The following is a 20,093-nucleotide window of genomic DNA, read 5'->3' on the forward strand; positions in this document are numbered from 1 at the left end:
AGATGGTGTTGGGTGATAGGTTGGACCTGATAATCTTGAAGGTCCTTTCCAACCTGCTTCATTCCATTCCATTCCATTCCATTCCATTCCATTCCATTCCATTCCATTCCATTCCATTCCATTCCATTCCATTCCATTCCATTCCATTCCATTCCATTCCATTCCATTCCATTCCATTCCATTCCATGTCTGATTTCCCCGTGGTCAAATGTAAGTATGAATTGTTCAAAAGAGTGGAATAGAGGCTGTTGTCTTAGCTTATTTTCACTGATTCACTGTACAAAAAAGGTGTGGACAGGCTGGAATGTGTTCAGAGAAGGGCCAAAAGAGTGATCAGGGGACTGGAAGACCTGCCATATGAGGAAAGGCTGAGAGCATTTGGTTTGTCAGCCTTGAGGAGACAAGGCTTAGGGGAGACCTTATTACCATCTAACAGTACATAAAGGGTGGCTAGCAAGAAGATGGAGACCCTCTTTTTACATGGAGTCACATGGCAAAGGTAATGGGTACAAGTTACTCCTGAGGAGATTCCAACTGGAATCCAGAAGAAAATTTTTCATGATGAGGACAGTTAGACATTGGAATAATCTGCCAACAGAAGTAGTGGATTCCCCTACACTGATCAGCTGTAAGGCTCAGCTTGACAGGTTGCTGGGCCTTCTCATTTAAACTACACTATCACCCCGAAAGGTTGGACCTGGTGCTCTGGGGGGTCCCTTCCCACCTGGCATTCTGTGATTATGTGCATTTAGGTGGTTTAGAAATTGGTGAGCAACAGTGATCCTTTGTCTCCACAGATTTAGAAGGCGTTGCAGTGTTTTACCTAATGGCCTTCAAGCTGAAGACAGATCCAAAGAAAGAAGAATACCTTTTGCTGTTAGCATGAGGCATGCTTTTGTTCCCTTCCCAGGTAATGCCCAGACCCTGCTTTGTAGCTGTGTACTCTATCTATGAGAATATAATAAATAATCCTCAATCTAAGGAAGAGCTGGGAAGATCTGACTGAGCAGCCTCCTTGGAAAAGTAATGCAGTAGTTACCATGCTTTCAGAATGATTCACAAGACTGTAAAGGAGAGAGTTTCACTCAGGGAGAGTATTTAAATGCTGTAATTCACATGCTCATACCTTCATTTCCTCTTTAAGAATGCCTGTTTTTTAAAGAGGTCACTTAGGCATCTCTTAATACACATATCACACTCTTACTGTGTCCAGTTCTGGGCCCCTCAGGTTAGGAAAGATGTTGAGTTGCTGAAACATGTCCAGAAGAGGGCAACAAAGCTGGGGAGGGGTCTGGAGCACAGCCCTGTGAGGAGAGGCTGAGGGAGCTGGGGCTGCTTAGCCTGGAGAAGAGGAGGCTCAGGGGACACCTTCTTGCTGTCTACAGCTACCTGAAGGGAGGTTGTAGCCAGGTGGGGGTTGGTCTCTTCTCCCAGGCAACCAGCACCAGAACAAGAGGACACAGTCTCAAGCTGCACCAGGGGAGGTTTAGGCTGGATGTTAGGAAGAAGTTCTTCATAGAGAGAGTGATTGCCCATTGGAATGTGCTGCCCAGGGAGGTGTTGGAGTCACCATCACTGGAGGTGTTTAGGAGGAGACTTGATGGGGTGCTTGGTGCCATGGGTTAGTTGATTAGATGGTGTTGGGTGATAGGTTGGACTCGATCTCAGAGGTCTTTTCCAACCATGTCCTATTCTATTCTATATTCTATTCTATATTCTATTCTATATTCTATTCTATATTCTATTCTATATTCTATTCTATATTCTATTCTATATCCTATTCTATATCCTATCCTATCCTATCCTATCCTATCCTATCCTATCCTATCCTGTCCTATCCTATCCTAATGTTACTTCTCATGTTGCCTGCCCTTGCTCAGTACAAATCTGCTGGTCTGATCTCTGCTGATCATTCCTTTCAGGTGCTTGGTTTTTGCACAAACACCTGGACACATTCTTGGCTGTGTGGTGTTGGTGGATTCTAGATGAAGGAGCTAGGTGGAGAGCAGACACCGGAGAAACAGAATTTGCCTGATAGAAATGGCTGTGGAAAACTTTCAGAGCAGAAGCTGCAAGGACAGTTTCAGACCTTCTTACTGGAGTGGTACGATGTTGTTAGAGTAATATTATGAAATAATGATTTCTGCTTACTTTCTGATTCCAGGAGGCTTGATCTTGGCTGCTGATTACTCTCAGCTTGAGCTGAGGATCCTTGCTCACTTGTCCTGCGATTGTCTACTCATTCAAGCCTTGAATGGGGGCACTGATGTCTTTAAGAGCATTGCAGCAGAATGGAAAATGATTGATCCTGAAGCTGTTGGGGATAGGACCAGACAACAAGCTAAACAGGTAATTTTTAGGGAAAACATTTGGCAGCAGTCTTCTGGGCAGGAAGGTGCAGTGTTCAAAACATCAGGGAGTCACAACAGTACATTTCTTGGCTTGGATTTGCCTGTGGCTGTTCAGTAGTGTTGTGTACTCCCACTCTTGATATGTTCCAGCTGGAGCTGTCTGGTTTTTGGGGGGTTGAGGGTGGATAAAAGCATCAGGAATGGCTTGGACTCGGAGATGGTCTCCCTTCTTGAATGCTTGCCCTTTTCCTCATACACCTGTCTTCCAGTGAATCACCTTGTGCTTTGTCTCTGCTTTCTTTGCATGGCTCACCACCCCACTGTGGTTCTTCATGCTGGGCTCTGGCAGATTTGCTATGGAATCATCTATGGAATAGGAGCAAAATCTTTAGGCGAGCAGATGGGCATTGAGGAAAGTGAAGCTGCCAGTTACATTGAATCCTTCAAATCAAGATACACAGGTTTGGATATGGCTGTTTGGGAACTATGAGGTGGTGGTGGTGGTGGTTGTTTTCAATCCCTTCTCTCCATGTCTTTGCAAACCCTAATTCTGTCTCAGCCTTCTGCTACTCCTGTTGGTTTTGAAAAAGCTTTTCCTGTTGCAGAAGCCCAGTGCATGAGCACAGCAGTGTGATACTCCATGATGTTTTGCTTCATGCTCTGCTTTTCTTCATCTTTAGGACCTTGCCTGCTATGTGTTTATTAGAATAATTGTTTTCCTGGTTTTGAAAATTACTTAACAAGCCCTGGGGATTAATTTTAAAGCTCTTAGCTTTCTGCACAAGAAACACTCTTTCCCTTGGTAAAACACAGCTTCAAATGACATGCAGTACAACTTTAGACCTCATTGCTTATGATCTTTACACCTAACAATCTCTCTCTTCTGCTCTTGTCTTCTGCTTCCACTGAGTTTTAGATGGTTTTGCATATAACCCTTACATTTTCATCCAGCTGCTCAGAGCAGCTCTCCCATGTTTTGTACAAGGACCTTGTTGCATTGCTAAGCAGCATGTTAATTTTTAGGAATACTGTAGGAAGAGGAGAGCTGCAATCAGACAATGAATAGAGGGCAAGTAATAGAATAGAATAATAGAATAAACCAGGTTGGAAGAGACCTTCAAGTTCATCAAGTCCAACCTATCACCCAACACCACCTAATCAACTAAACCATGCGACCAAGCACCCCGTTCAGTCTCCTCCTAAACACCTCCAATGATGGTGACTCCACCACCTCCCTGGGCAGCACATTCCAATGGGCAATCACTCTCTCTGTGTAGAATTTCCTCCTAACATCCAGTCTGAAACTCCCTGGTGCAGCTTGAGACTGTGTCCTCTTGTTCTGGTGCTGGTTGCCTGGGAGAAGAGACCAACCCCCACCCGGCTACAACCTTCCTTCAGGTAGTTGTAGACAGCAAGAAGGTCTCCCCTGAGCCTCCTCTTTTTCAAGCTAAGCAACCCCAGCTCCCTCAGCCTCTACTCACAGGGCTGTGCTCCAAACCCCTCCCCAGCTTTGTTGCCCTTCTCTGGACATGTTTGGGATTGAAGGATTGAGTTTAGGGAGTAGAAACTGGGAACAAACTGCAGCTGTGTAGAGAGAAAAAAGCATTTAGCTGATTACCAAGGACCATTGTGACTCAGGGAAGCTACACAAGGACCTGAAAATAGGAGCTGGTAAACATTGCAACAGTCTTTTGTCTTCTGCCTGAACTTAGCTAAGAGATGTGTGTTTGTTTGTCTTTTGTCTAACACCTGCCTGAGCCTTGCCAAGGGATGTGTGTTCCCTGGCATTTTCTTGGCAGCCAATCGTGAGTCTGTAACTGTTGCATGGACACATCTAATAACCACTCATAAGTTGCTTTTGATTATGTTAACCTATATAAAGAAAAAACTTGGCACAATAAAGCAGACACTTTGCTTGTATCAAGCTTAGTCCCAGCTCTCAATGGCAGTATGGGATGAGAGACAGCTATCTGTAATCATAAAACTTGGCTATGAGCTGGAAAAGGATGTTCTGAAGATCCAGGGTGTGTTTCTTTAGGAGACAAATGCTGAGAAAGGCTGTCCTAGTAAGAGTCTGTTTGGTCTCCAGTAATTTCTGGATATTCTGTCCTTGATGAGCTCCTCCCCATCTGCTCAGCCCTGGTTAGACCACATCTGGAATAGTGTGTACAGTTCTGGGCTCCCCAGCTCAAGAAGGATGAGCAACTACTGGAGATATTTCAATGGAGGGCTATGAGGATGATTAAGGAACTGGAGCATCTCTCTTTCAGGGAAAGATTGAGAGACCTGGGGCTGTTTAGTCTGGAGAAGAGAAGGCTGAGAGGGGATCTTATCAATGTCTAAAAGTATCTGAAGGGTGGCAGTCAGGAGAATGGAACCAGTCCCTTTTCAGTGATAACCATTGATAGGGCCAGGGGCAATGGATGCAAACTCAATCACAGGAAATTCCATTTCAACATGAGAAACTTTACTGTGGGGGTGAGAGAGCACAGAAGAGGCTGCCCAGAGGGCTTGTGGAGTCTCCTTCTTTACAGATCTTCCTGGATATGTTCCTCTGTGACCTGCCCTGCATGGTCCTGTTTTACCAGTGGGGCTGGATTCAGTGATCTCTGGAGGTCCCTTCCAACTCCTAGCATTCTGTGCTTCTCAGAATCCTTGAATGGAATCATAGAATTGTTTGGGTTGGAAAAGACTTTTAAGATCATTGACTCCAACTGTTAGCCCAGCACTGCCAAGTCCACCACCTAACCAGGTCACTAAGCACCGTCTTGAATCATTCCTTCTACATCTTATGTTTTTAAACCTTGGATGGAAACTGCCTGAAGTTAACTTTTTCCACTGTAGTGCAGCAGTTACCTGGACTTGCAGTGAAAGAGGCTCTTCCCTGTCTCACCTTTGTTTGACCTAAGTTTCTTTTTAACAGCTTTGGTGGATTTGCTCCTTCCCTTGCAAACTGCAGGTGGGTTTGTTTCTTTCATCCTAGAATCTAAATTGACACAAACTCAAGTCAGGCAGACTGAGGCATCAAGGGCCCTGACTTCTGCTTTCAACTTACTCCCTTCCTACTACTTGTCTTTCCAGTGCTGGTCCAGGTCTTGACCCCTCCATTATTAATAATACATGTGTGATCTTCTGTGCCTGGGCACTGTGCAGAATAGACTTCCTGCCTCCTTGTCCACAGCCAGATATCCTGACACTAGTCACTCTTTTCCACCTCAGAAGGATTAGTAAGTTTCCCAGCAGTGCTGCAAATAGGCTGAGCAAGTGATTGTGTGTGGCCATGTCTGCTCTCAGAGTCTAGGAAATGTAAAGGATTGTCTTTATGCTGCCTGGGTGTCCTGGGCTGCTTTCAGTCACCCCAGTGATAAGTCACAGTATCACAGTATTGCTAAGGTTGGAAGAGACCTCGAGGATCATCGAGTCCAACCTGTCACCACAGACCTCATGACTAGACCATGGCACCAAGTGCCACATCCAATCCCCTCTTGAACACCTCCAGGGTCGATGACTCCACCACCTCCATGGGCAGCACATTCCAATGACGAATGACTCTCTCGGTGAAGAACTTTCTCCTCACCTTGAGCCTAAACTTCCCCTGACACAGCTTGAGACTGTGTCATCTTGTTCTGGTGCTGGTTGCCTGGGAGAAAAGACCAACCCCCACCCGGCTACAACCACCTTTCAGGTAGTTGTAGAGGGCAATGAGGTCTCCCCTGAGCCTCCTCTTCTCCAGGCTAAGCAACCCCAGCTCCCTCAGCCTCTCCTCACAGGGCTGTGCTCAAGGCCTCTCCCCAGCCTTGTTGCCCTTCTCTGGACACCTTCAAGTGTCTCAATGTCCTTCTTAAACTGAGGGGCCCAGAACTGGACACAGGACTCAAGATGTGGCCTAACCAGTGCAGTGTACAGGGGCACAATGACTTCCCTGCTCCTGCTGGCCACACTGTTCCTGATGCAGGCCAGAATCCCATTGGCCTTTTTGGCCACCTGGGCACACTGCTGGCTCATATTCAGGCGGCTGTCAATCAGCACACCCAGGTCCCTCTCTGTTTGGCAGCTGTCCAGCCACTCTGACCCCAGCCTGTAGCTCTGCATGGGGTTGCCGTGGCCAAAGTGCAACATGGACAATCAGCTGTACTAGGGAAAACTTTCTCTTTCCTTTCCACAGGGATTCAGAAATTCTTGAGGGAGACAGTGAGGAGCTGCCGGAGAGATGGGTTTGTGCAGACCATCCTGGGAAGACGGAGGTACCTGCCAGCTATCAATGATGCAAATCCCTACAGTAAAGCTCATGTATGTGGAGTGCAACACAGCTGCTGTGGTGGCTTTTCATGTAGTTTATTTGTACATCTTTTGGGGATTTTTAACATTTATTTTTAAAGCATTGGACTTTTGTATACCTGTCTCTGGTTTTGCAGGGTCACAGTATCACAGTATCACTAAGGTTGGAAGAGACCTTGAGGATCATTGAGTCCAACCTGTCTGTGAGCCATCTTAATTATCATAGAATCAATAAGGTTGGAAAAGACCTCAGAGATCATCAAGTCCAACCTGTCACCCAACACCTCATGACTAACTAAACCATGGCTTCAAGTGCCACATCCAATCCCCTCTTGAACACCTCCAGGGATGGGGACTCCACCACCTCCCTGGGCAGCACATTCCAATGGCCAATTCCTCTTTCTGGGAAGAACTTTCTCCTCACCTCCAGCCTAAACTTCCCCTGGTGCAGCTTGAGACTGTGTCCTCTTGTTCTGGTGCTGGTTGCCTGGGAGAAGAGACCAACTCCCTCCTGGCTACAACCTCCCTTCAGGTAGTTGTAGAGAGCACTGAGGTCACCCCTGAGCCTTCTCTTCTCCAGGCTAAGCAACCCCAGCTCCCTCAGCCTCTCCTCACAGGACTGTGCTCCAAACCCCTCCCCAGCTTTGTTGCCCTTCTCTGGACACCTTCCAGCAACTCAACATCTTTTCTAAACTGAGGGGCCCAGAACTGGACACAGGACTCAAGGTGTGGCCTAACCAGTGCTTAGTACAGGGCACAAAGACTTCCCTGCTCCTGCTGGCCCCACTGTTCCTGATGCAGGCCAGGATGCCATTTCTCAGTTCATTGTCCCCTCAGCTGTTCTCTGAATAACAGAGCTTTTGTCATGATCTGCTTGACGCAAGCCTTCTGTGACTGGGTGTGCAGCTGTCATCACTGTGCTAACCTCCCTTCAGCACTCCCACATGGGAACTGGAATGAGTAATTTATTGAAATAAGTGGACATGATTTTTGAAAGCCTCCACACAGTGATGTGCTTTAATTCTTCAGGCTGAGTTGCTCCCACTCAGCAGCATTATATGCTGCTAGCATTTGAGCAAGAAAGGGCACTTTTGAGGGCTTTTAAGGCCAGGCTGGATGTGGCTCTGGGCAACCTGCTCTAGTGTTAGGGGTTCCTGCCTATGGCAGGGGAGTTGGAACTAGATGATCCTTGAGAGCCCTTCCAACCTGCTGCCCCTGGCTTTGATAGGTAGGACTCAATGGTCTCAAAGGTCTTTTCCAACCTGGTGAATTCTGTATTCTAACCCTAACATTTCAATGATTTTGGGATGTATGTTCCTTTGTTTTTTCCCCTCCAAGGTGAGTTGTTCTAACTTGCTAGATAAATATTTACTTAATATATGCCTTTGCATGGGCATTGGTTTGTTTTTCAAGGTCATTTCAGACACAGCTGTCACAGACCCTACTTCAGTAAGAGTGAGCTGACTCCCTGGAGAGATGTTGTTGCCTTTCTGCTGGGAGGCAGCATTATCCTTCTCTGTAGGAAGCTGGATCAGCTCATGTGGAATTAAAGACTGGAGTGGAAGAGGGGGGCAGTGGGGGAGTGTTTACTCCAAGCAGTTGAAAGGACAACATGAAGACTTTAGAAGACTTTTGAGATCATTTGACTACTAATCTGAAGATGCACCTTCTAGTCAACTTCAATATGATTTGAAAGTATAAATCAAAGGCCAGTTAATGAATTATATTTACTTTCATTTCAGCCTCCTTGTCTTTTTTGCACACATTTCAGCTCTAATCAGAGAACCTTTGAATACAGTTTGTTGTTGTGGTTTTTTTTTTTTTGGCTGAGGAGGGGATTAGTAAAAAGGTTGCTTGAATGGGGAAAAAAGTCATTGTGTCCTAGAATGGTCTGGTGAGGTTTTGCACAGCTGTAATCCTCTGGCAGTCAGAGCTCAGCAGCAAACCAGTCCATGAAATCCAGCTTCTTGCTTTTGGTTATCCATTTCTGATGGTTACAAGGTACTTGGATTAAGTGTGAGATTTTTCTGGTCCTTATGAAACTATGACCATGTGTATATGCTTCTCCTTACTGTGGCTTGTCACTGCCCTTGATGTCAATTCTAAATGCATGGAAATCCTGCTTTTCTCAGTCACCTGGAGAAATGCTCTCTCTGAAGCTAGTTTAGTTGATCTGCTGGAGGGTAGAGAGGCTCTGCAGAGAGACCTTGACAGGCTGGACAGGTGGGCAGAGTCCAAGGGCAGGAGATTGAACACATCCAAGTGCCAGGTGCTGCACATCGGCCACAACAACCCCATACAGTGCTACAGGCTGGGGTCAGAGTGGCTGAGAGCAGCCAGGCAGAGAGGGACCTGGGGTGTTGGTTGATGGCAGGCTGAACATGAGCCTGCAGTGTGCCCAGGCAGCCAGGAGGGCCAATGGCATCCTGGCCTGCATCAGGAACAGTGTGGCCAGCAGGAGCAGGGAGGTCATTGTGCCCCTGTACACTGCACTGGTTAGGCCACACCTTGAGTCCTGTGTCCAGTTCTGGGCCCCTCAGTTTAGGAAAGATGTTGAGTTGCTGGAAGGTGTCCAGAGAAGGGCAACAAAGCTGGGGAGGGACTTGGAACACAGCCCTGTGAGGAGAGGCTGAGGGAGCTGGGGTTGCTTAGCCTGGAGAAGAGGAGGCTCAGGGGAGACCTTATTGCTGTCTACAACTACCTGAAGGGAGGTTGTAGACAGGCAGATGTTGGTCTCTTCTCCCAGGCAGCCAGCACCAGAACAAGAGGACACAGTCTCAGGCTGCGCCAGGGGAGGTTCAGGCTGGAGGTCAGGAGGAAGTTTTACACAGAGAGAGTGATTGCCCATTGGAATGTGCTGCCTGGGGAGGTGATGGAATTGCCATCACTGGAGGTGTTCAGGAGGAGACTTGATAGGGTGCTTGGCTGCATGGTTTAGTTGATTAGGTGGTGTTGGATGATAGGTTGGACACGATGATCTTGAAGGTCTCTTCCAATCTGGTCTGGTCTATTCTATTCTAGGGTGTCTCTCTTTTTCAGGTGGGTGTAACAAACTGTCTGTATTTACATGATATATAACTCTTTGTCGGTATTTATTATTTGTAATGAAGTGCATGTGGCATGCTGGATTTTGGTTAGTTTTTTGGGGTAGGTTTTGAGAGCAACTCTCTCTCTCTCTCCGTTTAGGCAGAGAGACAGGCTGTGAATACAACTGTTCAGGGATCTGCTGCAGACATCGTCAAAACAGCCACTGTGAACATCCAGAGACGCCTGGAAGCCTTCTCCTCTGTGATCAAGTCCCTTGGACATCTGGACAGCTCCTTCCAGAGGGATAAGACTGGTATGTTCCCCTTGCACAGTAGAACTACACATTCAGTGTTACTGATTGCTTTAACAAAATAATTGCCTGCAAAAAAAGGTGGGGCTAGGGGTGGGAGACAGTGATAAACTGGTGTTCAATGAGCAAAGAAGTCATAAGGAAGGAGAGAGAATGCCTGCTCACCAGGCAGCTGAAGCAAATACTGTGATCAAATCAGAAACCTGAGTTGCTTCAAAGTGTCTTGCAAAGTGTCCACGTTTGGAGGCCAGGCAGATCCTCTCTTGCCTCCCACCGGGGCAGAAAAATGAGACTCAGGCAAGTGGATTGCAGAAGTGATGGAAAGTTTAACTGGAAGAGCAGTGAGTGTTTTACAGAGAGCTACAAGCACAGTGACAAAAGAAACCCAAAGCATACAGTCCCTTACAGCACACCCAGAAGCCTCCCAGCACTCCCCTTCTCTCTATCTGAGGGTATACCCAAACTCCCCGAGCTCTTTCTTCCCCACCCCCCTCCACTGTTAGGCTCATCTCAGCTGGCCAGATCTGAGATTGCCCTTCTCCCTTCTCATCCTGGCCTTAGGCCTAGCCAGGTCTAAAAGGCCTTGAGATAACTCCCCTTCCATTACCAGATAAGGAGCATCTCCCATGGGAATAGCAAGGGAAGAAAGAGGAAGTGTGAGACCTTGCAGATGGATTTATAGGGTGCAGGATATTATGGGTATGAAATACACAGCTCCCTGTGTCCACCCACTGGGCTGAACCCTCAGGACACTGGAGGTGTATCTTGCGTGGCAGCGACAGGAGGCACCCAGCCTAAACTGCCACACTAAGGTTGAGAGTGGCAGTTCATATGTGGTATGGCCTGTGAAGTCACCACAGAATTGCAGGAAGGAGAACCTGAGCATATACTCTGCCTTTAAAGGTGGAGAATAGATCTTTAGAGCATGAAACAACTTCTTGTTCCAGCAATACATTTGTTGTTGGGGGGGTAGAATTAAGCCTGGCGTTTGTGGACTGGAATTTGATGTATAGAGGCTCCAGAAGGGTGTTGTGTGAAGCACTTAGCAGCATAAATTTCTTCTGGCTGAAGACAGCAAAGATGTGCTGGGATACTCATTCCCAGTGGAGTGCTATGAAGATGTTTTTTTTAGCATAGTGCAGACAGTGTTGTGCTCATCAGTCATATTTTTAGCAAGACAGCTGAAGGGATGGAGTGCCATCTTTGATGGTTCTTATGCTTCAACCTGAAACATGAAGCTGTTGTCTGGCTTGCAGGACTGAGAAGGAAAGCTAAATAATTAATTGCCACATCTCAAAAAATGTGTCAGGGAGTTTTATTTTAGACAAGATTCAGAGGTCTGCTCTTGAGCAGAAGGCGTTTGCTTGGCAGAACTTCCCACCCCTTCCAGGAGCAGCAGCTACTGATGTTTGGCCATTGTAGTTGTAGGAAGGCAAGTAGAATAGAATTAACCAGGTTGGAAGTGACTTTTGAGATCATCAAGTCCAACCTATCACCCAACACCATCTAGTCAACTAAACCATGGCACCAAGTGCCTCATCCAGTCTCTTCCTAAACACCTCCAGTGATGGTGACCCCACCACCTCCCTGGGCAGCACATTCCAATGGCCAATCTCTCTTGCTGGGAAGAACTTCTTCCTAACATCCAGCCTAAACCTCCCCTGGCACAGCTTGAGACTGTGTCCTCTTATTCTGGTGCTGGTTGCCTGGGAGAAGAGACCAACCCCCACCTGGCTACAACCTCCCTTCAGGTAGTTGTAGAGAGCAAGAAGGTGTCCCCTGAGCCTCCTCTTCTCCAGGCTAAGCAACCCCAGCTCCCTCAGCCTCTCCTCACAGGGCTGTGTTCCAAACCCCTCCCCAGCTTTGTTGCCCTTCTCTGGACACCTTCCAGCAACTCAACATCTTTCCTAAACTGAGAGGCCCAGAACTGGACACAGGACTCAAGGTGTGGCCTAACCAATGCAGAGTACAGGGGCAGAATGCCCTCCCTGCTCCTGCTGACCATACTGTTCCTGATGCAGGCCAGGATGCCATTGGCCCTCTTGGCCACCTGGGCACACTGCTGGCTCACGCTTAGCTGGCTGTCAACCAATACCCCCAGGTCTCTCTCTGTTTGGCAGCTCTCCAGCCACCCTGACCCCAGCCTGTAGCTCTGCATGGGGTTGTGGCCAATGTGTAGAGCCCAGCAAGTAGATCCATTTGTGAGAGTTTGTCCCCTTCTGATGCTAGCTGTTCAAGAACTGGAAGGATTTCTCTTTCAGCAAGTTATGTGCCAGCAGGGAAGCATCCTGCATCGTGCTGCTCCTTCAACATTGCTGCTTCGGTGTGAGGCTTGTGCGAGGCACTGATGATGCTGTGAAACCCTTCCTGTAGCTGTGAACTGGAGGCCTCCTGTTAGCTAACCTGAGAAATAAATAACTTTGGAGTCTTTGTGTGTGAGGTTGTGTTGGTTGGTTGTTGTTTAAAAAAACCCCAAACCAACAACAACCAAAAAAAGCTTTTACCATGAAGAGTTTGTTCTGGTTTTTGTCAGGCAAGGCCGACCAGGATTGTGTTTTTGTCAGCTGCTTACTTGTTTATGCAAAAGCTGCTCTTTTTTTTTTTGCCTTTGCTTTTCTTTTTTTTCCTGTTTTTTTTTTTAAATCATAAGTAGTAGCTACAGTTTAACTGCATTGAGAGGAGGCTCAGTGCCTTTATAGACTGCATCAGAAATAGCGTGGCCAGCAGGAGCAGCGAGGTCATTCTGCCCCTGGACTCAGCACTGGTTAGGCCACAACCTTGAGTCCTCTGTGTCCAGTTCTGGGCCCCTCAGTTTAAGAAGGACATTGAGACACTTGAAGGTGTCCAGAGAAGGGCAACAAGGCTGGGGAGAGGCCTTGAGCACAGCCCTGTGAGGAGAGGCTGAGGGAGCTGGGGTTGCTTGGCCTGGAGAAATGGAGGCTCAGGGGAGACCTTCTTGCTGCCTATAACTACCTGCAAGGAAGTTGTAGCCAGGTGGGGGTTGGTCTTTTCTCTCAGGCAACCAGCACCAGAACAAGGGGACACAGTCTCAAGCTGTGCCAGGGGAAGTTTAGGCTGGAGGTGCTGAGAAAGTTCTTCCCAGCAAGACAGTTTGGCCATTGGAGTGTGCTGCCCAGGGAGGTGGTGGAGTCACCATCCCTGGAGGTGTTCATGGCACTTGAAGCCATGGTTTAGTTAATCCTGAGGTGTTGGGTGATAAGTTGGACTTGCTGATCTCTGAGGTCTTTTCCAACCTTATTGATTCCATGGTTCTATGACCAGCCATTAAAATGTTTTGGAAGAAGGGCAGAACCCCAACTCATTGCCAGAGAGAACATTGCACACCAGCTTCTGAGTGAAGTTGACATTGATTTTGTTTAACATTTATCTTTAAAGCAGATGGTCCAGGAGATGCAACTGTCTCTTGTTTCTGTTCTGATTCATGTCCTCCTAATGTAAAGCTGAAATGTTTATATCTAAAATGCTTTTCATTAACATTTTTTCCCCTCAGTAGCTGTACAAATATTGATAGGATGGCAATGTTCTGTGGTTTTATCTGTGAGCTTGGGCTTGGTTCATTTTCAAGCTCCTCATGTTGTTTTCCTCAGCACTAGAAATGTGTGAGGGGATTTTCTAATTGCAGGAAACATGCCTTTACACAGTGATAGCTGATGAACTGTGCTCTTCACTTTGTAGGGAGACTAACAAGGAAAAGAAGCAGGGGGATGTTACATCCCATCAGTGGAGGCTTCTTTATTCTCCAGCTCCACGATGAGCTCCTTTATGAGGTTGCAGAGGACGATGTCATCCAGGTACAGCTCTGCACTTACTTTTTCAGCTGTCTGCTGTGTTATGGTGTTTCAAATGAGCCTTCCTTGCAGGTGCTCTGCTTCTTTTCCCTGGATCCTCTCTCAGTGGGTGCTAAAAGGTCTGTGAGAACAAAGATCAATGGGATGCAGAAGGGTGTTGCATTCTTGATCCCTGTATTTTCAGACTCAAGTCACCCCCATGGCTGAAGTTAATTTTCCCACCACATGCTTTGCTGCTTGTAACAGCAGGTCATGCACCTTCTCTGCAAGGCTTGAGTAAAGAAGCTTGATGTTGTTGACAGGTAGAGGAGGAAGTTTTCCCTCATTTGGAGGTGTTTTTGCCTTTACACTTGTGTCTTGTGGTGTCTCTCTTGGAACATGTACTCTGTAGGGAAAGGAGGATTCTTTGCTTTGGGTACTTCTTTCCTCACTCCCTGCCTGTCTTTCTGTTAGTAGTGGTATGGTGCAGGTCAGCAGCATGGTAGATGTAAGAGAGGTACTGTGTGGAGTTAAGGTACTTTTTATGTGTGTGTGTGTCTCTGTGTGTGTGTGTGCTCTTCCTCTGTGTTGGTGCTCCTGTGCCTGGGCACTGTGGTGTCTGTGTGACAGATTTCAGCAGGGAGTGTTTCAGCAGCAAGCATATGTTGGCAACTCAGTGTTTTCTCAAGTCGTAAGCACAGCGGCAGGAGGGCTCCCAGGGCATACTTCTGTAGCCTGGCAATGTCTGGCTTCCTCTTCTGTGCACATACATTATTTAATGACAAAAGGGCAAGGAAGCTGGTGAAGGATCTGGAGAGCAGGTCTTTTGGGGAGTGGCTGAGGGAACTGGCATAGTTTAGTCTGGAGAAGAGGAGGTTGAGGGGAGACCTTCTTGCTCTCTACAACGCCCTGAAATTAGATTGTAGCGAGGTGGGTGTTGGTCTTTCCTCCATAGCAACAAGTGTCAGGATGAGTGGAAATGGCCTCAAGTTTTCCCAGGGGAGATTTAAGCTGGATGTTAGAAGAAGCTTTCCTCTCTCTTCTCTTCTCTCTCTTCTCTTCTCTTCTCTTCTCTTCTCTTCTCTTCTCTTCTCTTCTCTTCTCTTCTCTTCTCTTCTCTTCTCTTCTCTTCTCTTCTCTTCTCTTCTCTTCTCTTCTCTTCTCTTCTCTTCTCTTCTCTTCTCTTCTCTTCTCTTCTCTTCTCTTCTCTTCTCTTCTCTTCTCTTCTCTTCTCTTCTCTTCTCTTCTCTTCTCTTCTCTTCTCTTCTCTTCTCTTCTCTCCTTTTAATGTAATTAAGAACAAAAAGTTTAATGTTTTTCTCTTTAATCTGAGCTCAAGCTTCTGTTCATCTTGACAGCTCTGTTTAGACATCTGCTGCTTCAATCCAGTTTTAGCTGTGAAAAGGCTCCTAATTGCCTTTCTGTTGAGAACTGTCATTCCCTGAGTATAGGCTTATACATCTTTAGGTACTGACTCCAAGTGATCAGAGTGCCCAGAAGAACTGGGGCCAAGATTTGCTTATCATTTAATGTGTTATTTTTTCATTAACAACCTCAAGTTCAAGGGCAATTATTACCAGCCTAACTGCTTTCACATATATTTCTGTCTGTGGATCTTCTGAGGAATCACTTAGAACAGCATATGTACACAGGGCATCTTCCTTAGAGTCAGCCTTTGCTTATGAGTGCTGGATTTGCTTGTTTTCAAGGATTTCTATCTAGCTGAGCCAACAGGGTTGTTCTTACTCTTCAGTGGGTTTTTTTTGGTGATAGTATATTGCCTGCTGTCCTTTGAGATCTACCCTTAGAGTAACCTTGTAGTTGAAAGGTCTGTGTTGGAAAGGATCTCTGGAAGTATCTCCCTCTTAAGCTCCCATTCAAAGTAGGGCCCAAATTAATTAGAATCATAGAATTGTCAGGGCTGGCAGGGACCTCAAGGATCATCTGGTTCCACTCCCACTGCCATGGGCAGGGACACCTCACACTAGATCAGGTTGCTCAGAGCCACATCCAGCCTGGCCTTCAAAACCTTGAGGGATGAGGCTTCCACCACCTCCCTGGGCAACCTGTGCCAGTGTCTCACCACCCTCAGGGTGAAGAATTTCATCCTAGCATCCAAACTGAATCTACCATTTCTATTTTTGCTCTATTTCCCCTAGTCTTACCACCCTAATAAGTCCCTCACCAGCTTTTCTGTAGGCCCCCTTCACATACTGGAAGGCCACAATTAGGCCACCTTGGAGCCTTCTCTTCTCCAGACTGAACAGCCCCAACTCCTTCAGTCTGTCCTCACATGATAGGTGCTCCAGCCCTCTCTGGCCCTTCTCTGGACACCTTCCAGCACCTCCACATCCCTCTTGGAATAGGGGCTCCAGAACTGGAGGCAGTACTCCAGGTGGGGTCTCACCAGAGTAGAGTAGAGGGGGAGAATCACCTCCCTCGACCTGCTGGCCACACTTCTCCTGATGCAGCCCAGGGCATGATTGGGTTTTTGAACTACAGTTGGAAAGGAATGATTCTTTCCTTTAGGAAAGAAGTGAGCTTTCTTGGTTTCTGTATTGGTGTCATTTTTCTTGCTGGCACCAGAGCTTTGTTGTGCTATAAATCATCTGTTCCTCCGCTGCAACAGTCCTTTTTATTCAAACAAGTTAGTTGGGTCACATGCTTGATGCTGCCTCTGGCTTATCTTCAGCTGCTGAAGAGCACAAAATAAAGCTAAAAATACCTGTCTGTATATGTAGGAATTTATTTCTCTTACTGATGCTTTGTAAGAGAAACACCACCAGGGATTGATTGGTTTTCATTTGCAGCTGTGGTGGTTTGGCCCCTGGTCTAAGGGCCAAATGCCCCCTAAAGATGCTCTGTCACTCCCCTTCTTAAATGGACAGGGGAGAGGAGAGAAACATAACAAAAGCCAGTAATAAGATAGAAGCAATTTAATAACAATAATAAGCAAAGACAGTAGTCCATGTGGAAGCTAAAGCAGAGAGAGAGAGATGTTAGTCTCTACTTCCCCTGAGCAGGACGATGGTCGGTCTCGGACAGCAGAGCTCTCTAAGCTTGGTGGCTCCTTGGGACAGACACCATGGACAAATCCACCCCCAGCAGCTTCCTTCTTTCACTCCATTCTTACATCTGAGCTGATGTTGTATGGCATGGAATAGCCCTTTGGCTAGTTTGGGTCACCTGTGTCCCCTCCCAGTATCTTGCCCACCCCTCAGAATACTCTTGGGGCAGGGAGATGTTGGAAAGGCACAGCCTGGATACTTATGCAACAGCAGCCAAAGCACTGCTGTGTTATGAGCTACTGCTGCAAAACACAGCACTAGAAGGATGCTTTGAGGAGAATTAACTCCAGCTCAGCCAAACCAAATATAGCAGTCTGTCAGTGAGCTAGCTTGCCTCTTTTAAAAGACCATATTGGGGTAATACCTGGGCTTACTTTTCTTGTGCTGGAGGTCTGAAATGCCTGGGGCATCAGGGCTTCACCAGTCTGTGCAGAACGTTAAAGTGAAGGGAGGGAGCTTTCAGAGTTTAGCACAGTAGCAAGATGGTGATAATGTTGCCAAAGATGGCAGGAGGAGCTTGATCTGCCTGTTGAGCTGACCCCTGGCATGGAGGAATAGGTTAGAAACATGGATAGGATAGGATAGGATAGGATAGTGTAGGATAGGATAGGATAGTGTAGGATAGGATAGTGTAGGATAGGATAGTGTAGGATAGTGTAGGATAGGATAGTGTAGGATAGTGTAGGATAGGATAGTGTAGGATAGTGTAGGATAGGATAGTGTAGGATAGTGTAGGATAGGATAGTGTAGGATAGTGTAGGATAGGATAGTGTAGGATAGTGTAGGATAGGATAGTGTAGGATAGTGTAGGATAGGATAGTGTAGGATAGGATAGTGTAGGATAGGATAGGATAGTGTAGGATAGGATAGGATAGTGTAGGATAGGATAGGATAGTGTAGGATAGGATAGGATAGGATAGACTAAACCAGGTTGGAAAAGACCTCCAAGATCATCAAGTCCAACCTATCACCCAACACCATCTAATCAACCAAGTACCCCATCCAGTCTCTTCCTAAACACCTCCAGCGATGGTGACTCCACCACCTCCCTGGGCAGCACATTCCAATGGGCAATCTCTCTTTGTAGGAAGAACTTCTTCCTCACCTCCAGCCTAAACTTCCCCTGGTGCAGCTTGAGACTGTGTCCTCTTGCTCTGTTGGTGGTGGTGGTTAACCCCTCCCCAGCTTTGTTGCCCTTCTCTGGACACCTTCCAGCAAGTCAACATCTTTCCTAAACTGAGGGGCTCAGAACTGGACACAGGACTCAAGGTGTGGCAAGAACAAAAATATCTTCCTGGTTCCCTAGGAATGTACTGAAATGAGTGTTTGCTTAGGAATGCTTGTGGAGGACAGCAAGCATTGGAGATGCCTCAACAAAATAGCAAGGGGAAACCTGGGCAGTGTTTGGAGCACCTGCATTGTGATCCACTTTCCCAGAGGTTTGGAGTTTGTGTTTTGCAGGGTGCTTCTTGTGCCAACACAATGAGGAGGAGAACTGTTCTTTGCCGCTGGTGTGTTTGGACTGTGTCTTGTTTGCAGTACATGGAAATTTTCAGAACAGACTTCATGAAATACTTAGAATTCTGTGTCTAGGTGAAAGAAGAGACAGACTGTGGAACTCTCAAGCACTCAACAGAAACTTCATGTTGCCTCTTAAGTAGTCTTAACCAGTGTGGAACCAGCCACAACTCTGTTGCAGCTCTGGGCCCCTCAGTTTAGGAAAGATGTTGAGTTGCTGGAAGGTGTCCAGAGAAGGGCAACAAAGCTGGGGAGGGGTCTGGAGCACAGCCCTGTGAGGAGAGGCTGAGGGAGCTGGGGTTGCTTAGCCTGGAGAAGAGGAGGCTCAGGGAAGACCTTATTGCTGTCTACTACTACGTGAAGGGAGGTTGTAGCCAGGTGGGGGTTGGTCTCTTCTCCCAGGCAACCAACACCGGAACAAGAGGACACAGTCTCAAGCTGCACCAGGGGAGGTTTAGGCTGGATGTTAGGAAGAAGTTCTTAGAGAGAGAGATTGGCCATTGGAATGTGCTGCCCAGGGAGGTGGTGGAGTCACCATACTGGAGGTGTTTAGGAGGAGACTGGATGTGGCACTTGGTGCCATGGTTTAGTTGATTGGATGGTGTTGGGTGATAGGTTGGACTCGATGATCTCGAAGGTCTTTTCCAACCTGGTTAATTGCTCTGTTCTGCTCTGCTCTGCTCTATTCTGTTCTGTTCTATAAAATGTTCCTGGCTTTTTACAGCCTCTCTGTTCATAAACCCTAATCAGTATTAGGATGCTTAGTCTCATTCCCATCAGAGGCAAGTCAGTGCAGATAAAGGCAGGTGAGGGCTCCAGGTGCCTGGCCATCCCAGCTCTTGACAGAACAGCAGGCTATGTGTTTGAGTTCTGTGTGCATCTGACGCCCAGCGTTTTCTTGTAGGTCGCTCAGATTGTCAAGCACGAGATGGAGAATGCCATCAAACTCTCAGTGAAACTGGATGTTAAAGTGAAAATTGGACCTAGCTGGGGAGACCTGCAGGACCTGGAGCTCTGACAGGAAACGCAGCGATCCCAGGGGCGGCGAGGGACCGCGGGCCGGGCAGGGCAAGGGCCGGAGACCGACCTGCACGTGCTGTGTGTCTGCAGATGTCACTGCCAGCTGCCTTCCAGAATGTGTGGCAGAAGTGGGCATCGATTCACCAAGCCATCCCCTTTGCACAGGGCAGTGAAGGACGTTCACAGAGCTGCTGGGAAGCTCTCAAGTGCTGAAAGCACAGTACTGAAATGAACTCTGTACCAATCTGCTGGATTTTGTAATTTAAAACACCACACCCCACACCCCCCCCCCAAAGCCTAATGGATTTATTGCATATGAAATGAGCTAGATTATTTAATTAAAACAAGGCACAGAGGTAATTTGGCAGTTCTGGAGTGTAATTGTGTCTAGGACAAAAAAGAAGTCGTTGTCTCTTCACTGAATGTTGAATTTTTCAGTCCCTTGCTAAGATCATTTTGTACTGAAGCCTGCTGCTGAGACTCAGGTGCTGAAGAGGCTGGCTGGATTTTTTTACTTCACGTCTTTGCAGCATTCACAGTGAGTGGAAGCAGTGCTTGGTTGGCCTTCAGCTTTAAGGAAAGCATTTTCAGTCAAATTTGTCCAACTGGTGCCTTGTGAGCTGGCCTTGGGAGAGAGAATGTACCCAAAGTTAACACAAAACCACTGACACTCCCCTCTAGAGAATGAACCTGGTTAAAAAGTGCACAGCAACCCAGATTTTTGTGCTCTGAA

The 20,093-nt window shown here is 47.1% G+C and overlaps 1 protein-coding gene across 1 annotated transcript in view; it reads left to right on the plus strand.

Annotated features, from left to right (window-relative positions):
• Positions 1 to 19,711, plus strand: part of POLQ (DNA polymerase theta) — an 87,453-nt gene extending 67,742 nt beyond the window's left edge. The window contains exons 24-30 of the mRNA XM_068165981.1: positions 798 to 910; positions 2,165 to 2,349; positions 2,701 to 2,812; positions 6,517 to 6,641; positions 9,816 to 9,969; positions 13,663 to 13,778; positions 19,245 to 19,711. Coding sequence (XP_068022082.1) covers positions 798 to 910; positions 2,165 to 2,349; positions 2,701 to 2,812; positions 6,517 to 6,641; positions 9,816 to 9,969; positions 13,663 to 13,778; positions 19,245 to 19,358 — 919 coding nt within the window. The 3' untranslated portion in view covers positions 19,359 to 19,711. The remainder of the gene's footprint in view (positions 1 to 797; positions 911 to 2,164; positions 2,350 to 2,700; positions 2,813 to 6,516; positions 6,642 to 9,815; positions 9,970 to 13,662; positions 13,779 to 19,244) is intronic.
• Positions 19,712 to 20,093: the final 382 nt, after the last annotated feature.

The sequence above is a fragment of the Melanerpes formicivorus genome, unplaced genomic scaffold, assembly GCF_026170545.1.
Source record: "Melanerpes formicivorus ecotype bairdi unplaced genomic scaffold, bMelFor1.0.p_v2 SCAF_95, whole genome shotgun sequence".
Taxonomy (NCBI): Eukaryota; Metazoa; Chordata; class Aves; order Piciformes; family Picidae; genus Melanerpes; species Melanerpes formicivorus.